Source organism: Nematostella vectensis, chromosome 7 (assembly GCF_932526225.1).
Source record: "Nematostella vectensis chromosome 7, jaNemVect1.1, whole genome shotgun sequence".
In the NCBI taxonomy this organism is placed as follows: domain Eukaryota; kingdom Metazoa; phylum Cnidaria; class Anthozoa; order Actiniaria; family Edwardsiidae; genus Nematostella; species Nematostella vectensis.
Window position 1 is genome coordinate 5656911 of NC_064040.1, and position 12941 is coordinate 5669851.

Here is a 12941-nt window from a genome sequence, read left to right on the forward strand (position 1 = left end):
ATTTGTGACAGAAAAAAAAAATGTTATTAGTAAAAAGGAAAAAAAAAATCTTCCTTTTTTTGATAAAGCTACGAACTTACAAGTGAATCAAATATTTTGGATCTCAACTGCACTGCTGCTAGACTCGAATTTACGATGTTTTCGATCACCATGGACATGGGGTTGGGCTTCCTGTAGTCGTGTGAAATCAACAATGGCGGCGGACAAAGCGCCAGGAAATGTCTTGCAATCGAGTGTGTATCTTTAGTACTCAGTATTCGAGCTGCTTGTTTTTTTTTTGTTTTTTTGTTTTTTTGTTTTTTAGTTTGTTGTTTAAAATTATAGTCTATAAGTGATATTACTCAACTAGCTTTCCTTTTGATTGTTTTAATTTTCTCTTTCACACAATTCTATCGATATGCAGCTGTCAAGACAAGTCAAGTTTCTCCCAAGCGAGTTGCTGTCGTAGGTGCAGGGGTGGCTGGACTTGCTGCCACAGCTGTCCTGGAAGAGGAGGGGTTTGATGTGATTCTTCTTGAAGCATCTGACTACCTTGGTTGGTATTTCGTTTTTGTAGATAGAGTGGACAGTCAGACAAGATTGTCAGACAGACAGATGATACAGACGGGTGGACGGACAGGACAGACAGAATGAACGGACTTCACAGACAGACCAACAGATGGAAAGACAGGCAGACAGACCATACGCAAAGAGTCCTTGTTTTTATTCTGACAGACATGACGGAAAACCCCTGAACATGTGCACTTTGAAGCGATGGAGAAAGAAGATACAATTTTTCCAATAGCCATCAGTTCCTTGTATTCTGGACTGATATTCCCATTTTAAAACACAAATAACGTGAGGCCGAAATGCACATACCCAGATTTTGGCTGTTTAAGATATTTTTTCCTTGTTCATCCTTCGCGCTATTTATGGGCTTAGGGATGAAAAGCTCAAATTCCAATGAAACTTTACAATAAGTCGCATCAATTTTAAAAAAAGTTGCACTTGATATTTTGTTTGATATTACTCACTAAGTACTTAGGAGAATTTTCCGCCTCATTTGGTGTGTAATGAGCTTATTGGAAACGTCCTGTCATGTTTTTCCATTATGTCTTTCTGACAGGCTGGACAGTCTAATGGACAGATAAGCTGAGCAGGACACACAATCTGAAGAACAGACTTACAGGACAGACAGATTACTTATGTAGTTTTTACTTAATGAAGTAAACACAATGACTATTGATGATTTTTACTGTCAACTCTTGTGAAAGTAGGCTGATGATTAACATTGTTCAATTGCAAAGAGTCCCAAAATATTAGTATCGTTGATATTTTAGGTGGTCGAATCAAGACAGCTCAGCCTTTTATGGGATTCCCCCCTGTTGATCTTGGTGCAGATTTTATCCATGGCTCAGAAAATGTCATTTATGAAATAGCGCATGCAAACAACTGGAAAATAAAGGTCTGGTATTTTTAAGCAAACATTGTATCTTTTCCAAGTGCATTTCTAGTGTGCATATGATAGTTTTTGTGTTTTCATATTTTCCTCTCTCAGGTTTCAGACAAAACCCATGCCCCCACCCCCTACCATCCCCAATCCTTTGTAATTGAATTTTGAGCTTTCTTGCCATTTTTTAAATTAGCAGAATTTTGTGGATTGACAATTTTGTCACTTCTATTCATGAATCACAGGTTTTATTATTTTGGCCATTAGTCTTAATTTTTGAAATTCAAATGAAAGCAACACAATACAGACAAATAAGATAAACATATTTTCTTCCCAAGGGCTATGGAGAATCTAGCAACCTGTTTGAATCTACAGTTTACCATAAAGGTGAACTGCATTCATTACATGGAACTGACCCAGACATCAAGGAAATGCATGAGGTCTGGGACCGGATCACAAAAATTGGAGAACAATTATACCAGGATAGCACTAATGATCATGAAAGTTGTGATCAATGTGACATTTCTGATATGAAAGGAATTGCTTGCCATCAAACAAGACAATGTAGTAGGGCCTGCACCTGTATGAGTGCTCAAGATATGGAAACATACACACCTGATAGGACAAACCTATACCAGAAACTAACAGAAATGAAACAAAAATACAAAGATGATGAATTAAGGTATTTCTCACATGCAGACTTTTGCTGACACAAGATTGTTACCCATGTTACCACTGCTAAGATGTTTAACACCTTTTGCAAGTACAACATCCTCGTGGCTTGACTTTGGGGTGCTGAGTACTACCCCATATATTATTTTTTTAAAGATATGCTCGTAAAAATGTGCGTTTTTTTTTCGTTTTGATTATCATATCTACTTTTGTCTTCTTGATTAACATATTGTTTGCTTCTTTACAGAACTGTCATTGGTAATCTAGATATCAGTCTAGTGGCATGGCTTAATGAACAGGGTGCAACACAGTCAACATGGGATCTTTTTGAGACTAAGATAGGGCAAACAAATGGAGCACCCCTCTCTAAGCTTGGACTACTAGGTGTTGCAGAGGAAGAGGAATGTTGGGATTATGGCCCTGTTAACTACAGGTTTGTGGGATCATTTCATAAATGAATGAATGAACTATTGATTACATTTTTATAGGCAATCTCCTAAGTAATCACTGGTTGATTACAGTGGCACAGAATACAACGATTTGAGCTGACAGCATATAAAGAAACACTCATGCCTGACTGTGGAGTACAGCTTTATGGTTTAAACTGGAGATTTTTGTGGAGGGAGGAGATCAGAGAACCCTGAAAGAAAAAGGGTCATAAGTACTGGGTCTCAATACCAGAAACGGTAGTAAAAACAACAGAATGAAGTTGTGCCAACTGCGCCACCCAGGCACTGTCTTCATAAGATAAGATTACCTTCAATTCTGTTTTTCAATTATGAGTAGCTTGTCCACCAATTGAATTCCTGTCCCCATTTAGAGGAAGGAATACAATTATATTACTTTATTTTTTTTTTTATTTTTATATAGCAAATATTTAAAAATAAAATGTTTCACTTTTAAAAGAAACGCTTCAAATTGATATCCTTCCTGGGCAGTTGGGTGTAATTTTGAAATGATATATTCATCAGTGAAAAGTCTATATTCTCTTTACAGGCTTGAAGGATCCTATGCAGTTCTTGTTTCTCATTACCTGAAAAAATGCCCTGTGGCTGATATCAGGACCAACTGGCCAGTCAGGCAGATAACCTGGTCAGGTTGGTATGGATACCTTGGATTTTAAGAGGTTTCAATGCGCACTTCACATTGTATTCAAGTGCATTTTATTTGCCTGACACGTCAATTTTAGATACACCCTAGCAACCACTTGTCAATAGACTCTCTTGAATGACAACTTATAGTACTTGCTTGCCTTTTGTACCGCAGGTGCTTCTTTAAAGGTTTTCTTTGTAGCCAGCTACTGCTAGTACACAAGAAAGTTAATTATGTTAGAAGCAGGGGAACATCAAGCGTGCTTTTAGTCTCTAATAACACGAACCCTTGACTGAATAGAGCGTGTAATTTACAAGTGTGGTTAAATCTCTTAACGCTAATTTCCTTGTTATATGTTTACAAAGGTCAAAATAGCACGTCAAATGCTCAGGATATGCAAGTGACTTTAACAAATAACATTGGCGAAACGCTATCTGCAAACTATGTGGTCATCACAGTCCCTTTGACAATCCTCAAGGATGGAGACATCATCTTCTCGCCACCACTCCCAAGAGAAAAGGAATTAGCCATTGAAAGACTCCACATGGGTACGGCCTTAAAAATTGTCTGTCGCTTTGGAAAACCCTTCTGGGGTCCGACACAATTCATTTATGTGACACATGGATTTATAAGTCAAATATGGACTTATACACGTGACCAGCACGTGGACGGCGAGGAATGCCACGTGCTTGTGGGTTTCCAGTCTGCCGAGCATGCAGCCCAGAAGGTTCACCTAGAGGAGGAGGTCGTCAGGGATCGTTTCCTGGAGCAGCTTGATCAAATTTTTGGGTATGTTTGAAATTTATCGAAAGTAGCAGGCTGCTCTGTCCATAAAATCCTTAGGCTCGACCTTTATAAAGACTCTTCCTTTTGCTGGTTTTGTTGATTTTGTCCTTCTCTAATCGTAGTCAAATTTTCTGTTATTACTTCTGTGAAATTACTGACTAAAACGAAATAGATAGTATCAGCGAGAATGCCGAGTTTCGCCGTTCACACGCCTATGTAGTTATCCCTTGTGCCACAATGTGTATCGATAGCTCAATATAATTAAAGTGAGTTATAGATAGGCAGTTACGAGTTGTAGCGTATGGATATTAGAGGCTTAATGTGCCTAACAAAATCTTCCGCATCCGCTCCTTTCAGTTCCCATGGCAACCCCCGCCCAGCCTCCCAGTGCTTCATGAGTTGCGTGTACTACCATTGGTCCAAACATCCTTACGTCAGAGGCGGCTACAGTGCATCTAGCGCGCATGCGTACGGGATGCGCCGCGAACTTGCTAAACCTATCAGCGGCCGATTGTTTTTCGCGGGAGAGGCAACTCACGTGACAAACCCTGCTACAGTCCAGGCTGCTATAGAGACGGGAAGGAGGGCTGCCTCGGAAGTTTTTCGAGCCTATAGGTCTCCAAGCACAGTGGCGGTGGAAGCAGGGAAGACCTAGTTTTATAGTACCATTACTGTTAGAACATGAGGCTAAAGGCGATGTCGAAAGACCTTATATCCAGTGCAGGCATACGTCGACCCCATCTTCATGCACTAATTTATGAACTAAACTTGGGGTATAAATGTAGCCGTCTGGTTTTTTTTTTCTTCTCTATAAGCTATATTTTACGAGTTTAGTTGTCTCTTATTTTTGTGTCGGTACTAAGTATGTTAATGAACAAGGCTGGCAACTTAATTCTCAGATTCAGCGCGATTTTTGAAAGATTTTAAAAATGGCCAATCACGCCGCATTTTTACGCTCCCGCACAATACCATCGCACTCAAAGAATCCATCGGCCACTTCAAACAAAACTCCACTTCAATAAAACATTGTTAATAAGGTATTACACTTCAGGTGTGGATGGTTATTTTGTTCTTTCCTTGCAAATAAACCGATGTATTCTTAATTGTAAACAATATCAAAGGAGTGGTTGTTTGTGATTCTTTAAGCAGTACGAAAACACTGACACCGGTACAGGATGGGAAAGGGATGGAAAGATCCCCGAATCGATTTTTAAAACAATCCGCTTACAAACCTGCGAGAGATGATTGTTTGAACGTCAATTTTAGCTTTCCGTCGATGATCGGGACATAGCAGCTGGTCAAATGGCATCCTCGAATATAATTTGCATAGAAGGCGAGGTACGTAGATTTTATATGTTTTTTGACAGGGGGAGGGGGGCTGAAATAAATGTAGCGGTAGTTGAAGGTCTGGAATAACTTTCTCACGCTCGTAACTTGAAAGGAGAGCCCATATTTTGTATTTTGGTAAAATACAAAAACTACTGATGTAACAAACTCTCGTGTTTTTATTTACAGAACGGTTGTCTTTATAATGTGGATTTCCAAAGGAGTAGTAGAACAATAGCGCAGCCTTTAACACTTATCAAATCAATGGGAGGCGTATGAATTTTATAGTGACGTTATTTGCTACCTGTTCTCTCTCAAAAATTTGAAGGGGGGAGGCTAAAGCTACCAGCCCAGCCGATGGCAAGTATGCTTTGATTAGTGCTTTAACATCCCCTCCCCCCCCCTCCTCCTTAAGGCTGATTTAGACAGCACGTTTTAGTCGTATGCCACCTGCCTACGACATGTCTTAGCCCTGAATTACGAGCGGAGCCGTAGGTTAATTTACAATCTACGATTCGAGTAGTAAAGGTGTCGCGGGCAAGTCGGATACGACTAAATCGCACTATATCAGACTGGTACATACGAGCCTGCAATCATTCAGCAGCCAGCTTTCCAAGATGGCGCCTCTGTCGTGTTTTTAGTGCCGCTTCTCACTGAAGTTTCCTTTCGCGTTCGCGATGTATTTATGACGACAAATCTATTAAGATAAATTCAATAAAGAGTTAAAACATGGATAATCAATTAAGTGATAGTTCTGATGACGAATCTCCCACAGACGATTGTTCAGATGAAGGCGAAGTCGTAAGTTTGAAATCCACGTGCCTGTGCATTTGTTGCTGTCTTTTGCCTTGCTAGAGATATATTTAAATTCTATCAATATTCGTTTTATTTCAGGAACATCTGAAAGATGGTAAGTTTGACCGAATTACGGCTCCCGAATTACCTTTATTTTACTGTGTCATTGTTATTCCATAGTATTCTTACTTAACTTAAGTACTTATATATATATATATTTTTTAATTTTCCATACTTTCTACATTCTTACAATATTCTTACTCATTTGTCTATCAGAACTATCACAGATTCCATTTTGCGAACTTCAAGATCTCAAGGATAAGATTGGATCCAAAAAGTATGTAGAAATGAGAATTAGTATGAAGGTCTAGTTTTCAGTGGGATACCGTCATCCATTTTCACTGACTATCGTGTGGAATTTTATTGAATCATAATGACGTTGTATGTATGATGTGCTGTGCGCATTGTCATCGCTCCCTTCTGGCTTTGCATTGATATCCATACATGTATAATGCCCGGTTGGAGGAGAGAACCCAAGGAATACCAGATCAAGAGACTAAAAAGAAAAAGAATGATGATGATGATGATGTGATAGTTATATATCATTTGGTATTAATGACTATTACAATTAAAATTAAGGGAATTTACTGTACTGTATTGTGGACTGTCATGTCTTTCTCAAGAGCTCGCTCTTTATTTTTACTGTTTAGATATAATTTGGCAATTCATGGTATAATGGAGGAGAGAACCCAAGGAATACCAGATCTAGAGACTAAAAAAAAAAAGAATAAAGGGTATGTAGAGGTCCTTAGGGTTCCTTATTTCAAGCCACAGTAAAGTATACTTTAAAATATGTTAATATTATATATTTGTAGTTATATAAGCATTTGTAAAAATACTCACATTGTTTAGATAAATGTAGATTCTGGTCATCCATTTGTGTCTATTCGTGAACACATGGCTGATTCTAAAAGTTCCAACAACTTTACATGAGCTTTTCATTTTTTTCCAGGCCTCAAGAGTTATCATCAAAACAGCGAGTTCCCAAGTTAAGGAAGGTGGTGCAAGTCAAGAAAAAGGTATAAAGTATTTTACTTTCATAAACATGTATCATACTCTAATACCAATAAAAGCAAAGGCCACAGACCTGACTCTTCTTCAGTGTATTTAGGGAAAGACATAACAGTTTCATTTTCATTAGAATTTAGTTTTTTTATATACCATATTTTGTATTTTGTTGTGAGTTCTGTCCTTTTAAACCCTTTGCAATCCTGTATATCCACATAGTTTGACCAGATACATAATATCTTTTTCAGATGGGAAGAGATCCTCGGTTTGATGACTTATCAGGAAAGTTTAATGAGGATTTGTTTAGAAAGTCATATTCATTTGTTAATGATATCAGAGTTGAAGAGAAGAAGGTATGAAGATTGCATATAATAAAATGGAGAGCCTATCTACCCAAATAAATAGTTAAATAGTTTAAATAGTTTTCTATCCCATGGACGAATTACATGCATGCAATATATGTGTATATATATTTAGTATAAATCTACTCACATACTTTCATGCATCTTGCAATTTTATTGGCTCCCGTACTCACTATCTATTGAGACATGGATAGTGAGTAGCGAAAAAGCCGGCGAAAAAGCCACTTGAAGCGAAAGAGACAAAAAACCTTGATTCAAATTCGAGGAAATTTGGTTCACAAACTTTTCTAGTAAATGATTTTCCATCCTTACAAAAGGACACTTAAAGTAACAAAGACTGCAGGGTTTTGAAGCTAAAGTTTTCAATTTTCTTTTATCTTCGTGCGCTGCAAACACTGGTTGTATGTGCTTGCGTACGCACTTAGAAAACACGCCATTTCGAAAGAGTGCACGCTGTTTTGATTTTGTAAAAATACTGTAAAAATACTGTGATTTTGTAAAAGTACTTTTGTTTGTGTTATTTATTACTGAGAATTATTAAAATAATCATTTATTTGGAGTATGTCAGTGGATTTATACTAAAACAATTAGACTACTAGCCTCTTTGACTATTTATTGACTCATAGAAAACTCGAACTCATAGTCTAATTGTTAATTATATCTTAAATGTAATTTATTGTTTAGCTCATCAAATGGTTATTGCATTAACATGTTTCTTTCCTGCATAGGACCATTTTTGAGATCTAGATATTTTGAATACTAAACCTATCAACTCTGTTGCCAGCTTGTTTGTCTTTTATACTGGCTGCGGTAACACCTTCATGTATGGATATTTGTCTTTTATACTGGCTACAGTAACACCTCTGTGTATGGATGTTTGCAGAGTGTAGAGAAAGAACTGAAGAAAACAAAAAATGCTGAGAAAAGAAAGAACTTACATGATCTCCTCAAAGTCATGGTACGTTGTAGTGTCAAATGTACAATACAATAAAATATATTTTATTTGTACCACAAGATGAAATTACAATACAATACTAAATACTTTAATACAAAACGGGTACCAGCTGTCTAGAAATAAGAGCTAATCTAGCTAGACAGCCAAAATTAAATAACTTACGAGATTTTGTCGTCAGACGAGTCACAGGTAAATAAGAATGAAACATACAAAAACGAATATTAACATACATGAAGATATACATGGCAAAAACGTCTTAGATCTAGTAAGAGGTAATGAAATTTCTTTTAATAGTTTTTTTGAATCAGATAAAGGTTAGCTGCTTGGCTGAGTAGTCAATTTTATTACATGATGTATATCTCTTAAGGGGTTACTATCCCAAAGTGGGAGCTGCAAAATTTTAGTAGGTGGTAAATTTGTGTTTTGATCCCATCAATTTCTGCTAAGATTTAAGTTCAAAGGGTAAAAGGGAACACAAACTCTGCTGGATGTCCCCTTAATACATAAGGTTTGAGGTTGCAGTCTGAGTTTACTATGCAACAGATTTTATGCATATGATTTACTGTAACCCCTGTTGCACGCAAGCTCATGTGCTAAATCTACACATTGAGTGTAACTACAAGGTTTTGTCTTCTGCATATTATACAAAAGAACTCAAATAAACAGGACAGTTGGGATCTGTGATTATTACCCATTACTTTACAGCATTCCTTTTAATTGAGGTAATTTTATATGAATTATTGAAAAAGGGACCCGGAAATCAGTTTTGTATATGTGCATCCTGTTTAGGAGAATTCTGGGTTATTTTACTTTTTTGTTTTCAGAATCAGCAAGAGAGGTCAAGGAAGTCAGCAGAGGCAAAGAGAGAAAGCAAAAAGAAGATCAAGGAAACAGAGAGAGAACTGGTTCAAAAAGGGAAGAAACCTTTTTATCTCAGAAAATGTGAGTACTAACCTTTTTCACCTGAATTTATCAATATTGCAGGTATCATAGATATGTTTTTAATATTTCTTTTCTATTTTTTTAATCTTCCAGCCGAGTTGAAGAAACTTGAGTTAGCAGAAAAGTACAAAGAACTGAAGTCTAAAGGCAAATTACAGAAATACTTGACTAAGAGGAGGAAGAAAACTGCAAGCAAGGATAGACGGCATGTCCCTGAAAGACGCCAAGTGGATCAATAGACATATTTGTTTTACTCTAAATCATGGAATTTGGGCCTTGTAAAAAAAATACCACTTAATTGAGAAAATGTAGGAAATGTATAGCTTATGTACTTTATTATTATTATTTGTTACAAATTTTATACATTTTCACAAATTCTAAACAGAACCTTACTCTACATTGTAGAGAAAAAGGGAAGTTCAAAGCAGTTTTTTAACAATTAGAACACTGAGCAGTTGGATCCAGGAGCTCAAAGGGGGGGGGGGGGGGGGGCAAAGGAAGGGTTTCCAGTAAAGGGTTGTACCAAGTAATTCAAGAAATTTTTATATATATTAAAGTATTTCTTCCCTCTTTGCAGTGGTTGTTTATTTTTCTCCTATCTTGTGTTTTAGGGGGCAAAGTGATATTGTTTTGGAAGCTGTTTTGATGTAAACATGCAACTCCAGGGGGGGGGGGGGGGGGGGTTCTTCCCATGTCGACCTGATAGGGATGCTCGTCATATTTTTTTAGGGGTCGAAATCAGGCATCAGGTATTTTTAAGGGGTATCCAAGAAAAATAGCCTTTTCTCTTAGAAATGGTATTTTTAGGGAACAGTCATTAATTACTGGGGGGGCTGCCAAATATGTAGGGGGTCTATTTCATAGTATAACGTATTGCACGTTTTATGTTTACTTAAGACTAATAGTAACAAAGTAGCGTTCTCACAAACTGAGAGCTTGTGAAAAAAAAAAAGTATGTGTCACCACCCAGGATCGAACTGGGGACCTTGTGCGTGTGAGGCACACGTGATAACCACTACACTACGGTGACCACCGATGAAAATTGTTGTGAAGTTTATTATTGTTATACCTTACATTGTCTCCAAGGATACACAACTTTGATGTCAAAAAAAGCGCTTGTATAATTTAATTACTAAAACTGCCTTAAACCAGACAATATGGTTTTTCTAGCTTATTTTTTAGTATTTAACTTCTCTTTCATTGATTTTGATAAATTATGCTCATGACTATTGCAGAGTTCAAATCAACATACCTTGAAAATAATTTATTTTGATTGTTTAAATGTCTATCTCAAATAATTTCTGCTAGATATTGTCATAGACTTAATTTCCTGCTGGTTTATTTTCAGATGAAAACCTGGCTTCGAATTGCCGCCGGTCGCCATATTTAATTAAAGCCGTGTGCAAACGGGGTCCGAGTCGTTCTTGCGCACAATATACTAAACTCCAAAGTCTACTACCAAATTTTTAGTTAACTTCCGGCATAATAGCCTGCTTGCAGGTGGAACTCGGTGTTGTTATCGCAGAAAACCCTGTTCGTTCGGTGATCGGGCGCCATCGGCCCGACTGGTGCCAATGTGTGTATGCTAGCGTGCTTCTAAAGTTCACATTTATGTATACATACTCGCAAGGATAGTTTGGCTATCCGACGGAGTTTTAGACTAGCAAAGGTCGCATGCGTGATCCGCACAATTGGCATCACGCTAGCCCCCGGTCGCAGCTCTAGATCCCACATGGATCTAAGCTGTGGTTTAAAGCACTTCGTTCGAGTCGAAGTCGCCCTGCAGTTTTTTTTGCCGATGAAGTTTAACTGAGGCAAACCGGCTATGCCATGCTGACGAGTCCTAAAAAGGACGAAACAGCTGTCCATGGTTGCCGAACTGCACGGGTAATAGACTGTGCTAGCGTCCCGTCTTGGCCCGACTGGTGCCAATGTGTGTATGCTAGTGTGCTTCTAAAGTTCACATTTATGTATTTTGAGCCCGCTGTTCCTGGGGCGAGCGCAAAAACGGACGTAGTAGTATTTCCCCCAAACACACATCGTAATTTTTCTTGATCCGCTACAATTGTTTTCGTATTTACCCTCTACCTTGACTTGCTTGATTGTATTGAATATTTATATTAGTTGTATAACAGGTTGTCATTTCCTTTACCGTAAGATTCGAATAAGCGCCCATTTTTCCGGCCTTGGGCGCTTATTGGAGAAGAGAGGGCTTTATTAGTCGGGTCACTTAGCGCACAAAAAGAGCTCAATCTATACACAGCGGACGAAAGCACCAAACTTGGTATAAATATAGCCTAGGGGATGGTAATCAATATTGAGACCGGTGCCCACCGGTACCATTAGCGGATCCATAGATAAAGAGCAATTATTTTTTTTTTTTCTAATCTGGTTTTGCGGGTACCCTGTGGTATGATTTTCATACCTTTCATGAGACAAAAAAAGATCAAAACGCACATATTTGAAAGCGATTTATATCATTTAAGCTCTATTCTATCGAATTCCGTGCCAAAAAAAAACATACAAAGACATTTGAAGAAGGAAAACCTACTGGAACCCAGGCCCCATGCGGCTTTTTTTACATCCCTCTTGCTAACATGCAAATAAGACTGATATTCGTTCATCAAATAACCACAAATAGGTGGTGCACATGAATTTTCCCAAAAATGTTCTTTCAATAAGTTCTCTAAGTGTTATATTAAGGGCTACAGAGCTTAATTCAATCAGCGCGGCTGTAATTGATAGGCCCGTCAGCAGGAGAAAATCCGCTACCGGTGAGTGAGATTTTTCATACGTCGATAAGATGTGCCATGACAACTCGAATCATTTTTTTATCTTTTTGTTACGGCCCTTTGTTATTTTTAAAATCAAATTATCACAATTGTTTCCGAGGCGAGAGCCTCGCTCTACCCCATGCTAGTTGTGAGCCAAAGCGGGGGCCAAAGCCCCGGCAGACGCCCTTGACTTCCAACAACTCGGTCGTATGAAGCCGAAAACCCTAGCTAATAGCGTTCCATGATTAATATTTTCATTTTGTAAAATAAAAAATGAATCTGATCGTTAGAATAGTAGAATAATTCTGGCTTACGTAGGTTTGGGGCTAAACGTTTCCTCTCCTAAGGTTCACGTTAGTACCGTCAACACTAAGATTTTTGTACACTTGTTTATAGCACCGTCGTTTTTTCGGCACCTCGAAGAAAACGTCCCTGAGAAAGGAAAAATCCTCTGTTTGGAAAAGAAATCCCCGCGGTCCCTGCGCACAAGCTAGCGTACGCGCATCATTCTGAAAAGGCTCTTTCAGTTTCTTTCAGAATAACTTTTTCCCTTTATTTCAATAACGATCCGCCGATAACTGATCCGCGCCTTAGGAAAAACCTCTAAAACTTTGTCCTTTAGTAGAAAACGGTTAAAGGATTTCTCATTCCCAAAATCTCCCAAGCGTGTCTCATGTGCGCTGTGGAGCTCGGACATCAGATAAAAGGAACGTACCATTTTCAACAGCCTCCATTCATAC

General features: G+C 38.1%; 2 protein-coding genes and 1 non-coding gene across 5 annotated transcripts; 2 read left to right on the top strand and 1 right to left on the bottom strand.

Annotated features, from left to right (window-relative positions):
- Positions 1 to 41: 41 nt before the first annotated feature.
- Positions 42 to 5092, top strand: LOC5507012 (lysine-specific histone demethylase 1A). Of its 2 annotated transcripts, XM_001627632.3 has the most exons (8): positions 42 to 233; positions 404 to 535; positions 1320 to 1444; positions 1768 to 2111; positions 2349 to 2534; positions 3098 to 3198; positions 3559 to 3982; positions 4337 to 5092. In XM_001627632.3, the coding sequence occupies exons 1-8, from the start codon at positions 194 to 196 to the stop codon at positions 4632 to 4634; spliced, it is 1650 nt and encodes a 549-aa protein (XP_001627682.2). In that variant the 5' UTR covers positions 42 to 193; the 3' UTR covers positions 4635 to 5092. The 2 variants fall into 2 exon arrangements, with proteins under 2 accessions (XP_001627682.2, XP_032231354.2); XM_032375463.2 differs by lacking the exon at positions 42 to 233 and having other exon boundaries at positions 1106 to 1444.
- A 630-nt stretch (positions 5093 to 5722) lies between these two features.
- LOC5507003 (ribosomal RNA processing protein 36 homolog) lies at positions 5723 to 9999 on the top strand. Of its 2 annotated transcripts, XM_001627631.3 has the most exons (9): positions 5723 to 6106; positions 6200 to 6215; positions 6377 to 6437; positions 6811 to 6894; positions 7113 to 7179; positions 7417 to 7521; positions 8414 to 8488; positions 9310 to 9427; positions 9521 to 9999. In XM_001627631.3, the coding sequence occupies exons 1-9, from the start codon at positions 6035 to 6037 to the stop codon at positions 9664 to 9666; spliced, it is 744 nt and encodes a 247-aa protein (XP_001627681.2). In that variant the 5' UTR covers positions 5723 to 6034; the 3' UTR covers positions 9667 to 9999. The 2 variants fall into 2 exon arrangements, with proteins under 2 accessions (XP_001627681.2, XP_032231357.2); XM_032375466.2 differs by lacking the exon at positions 6811 to 6894 and having other exon boundaries at positions 5772 to 6106.
- A 385-nt stretch (positions 10000 to 10384) lies between these two features.
- Positions 10385 to 10457, bottom strand: Trnav-cac. The gene has a single exon. It is a non-coding gene; the product is annotated as a tRNA-Val (tRNA).
- Positions 10458 to 12941: the final 2484 nt, after the last annotated feature.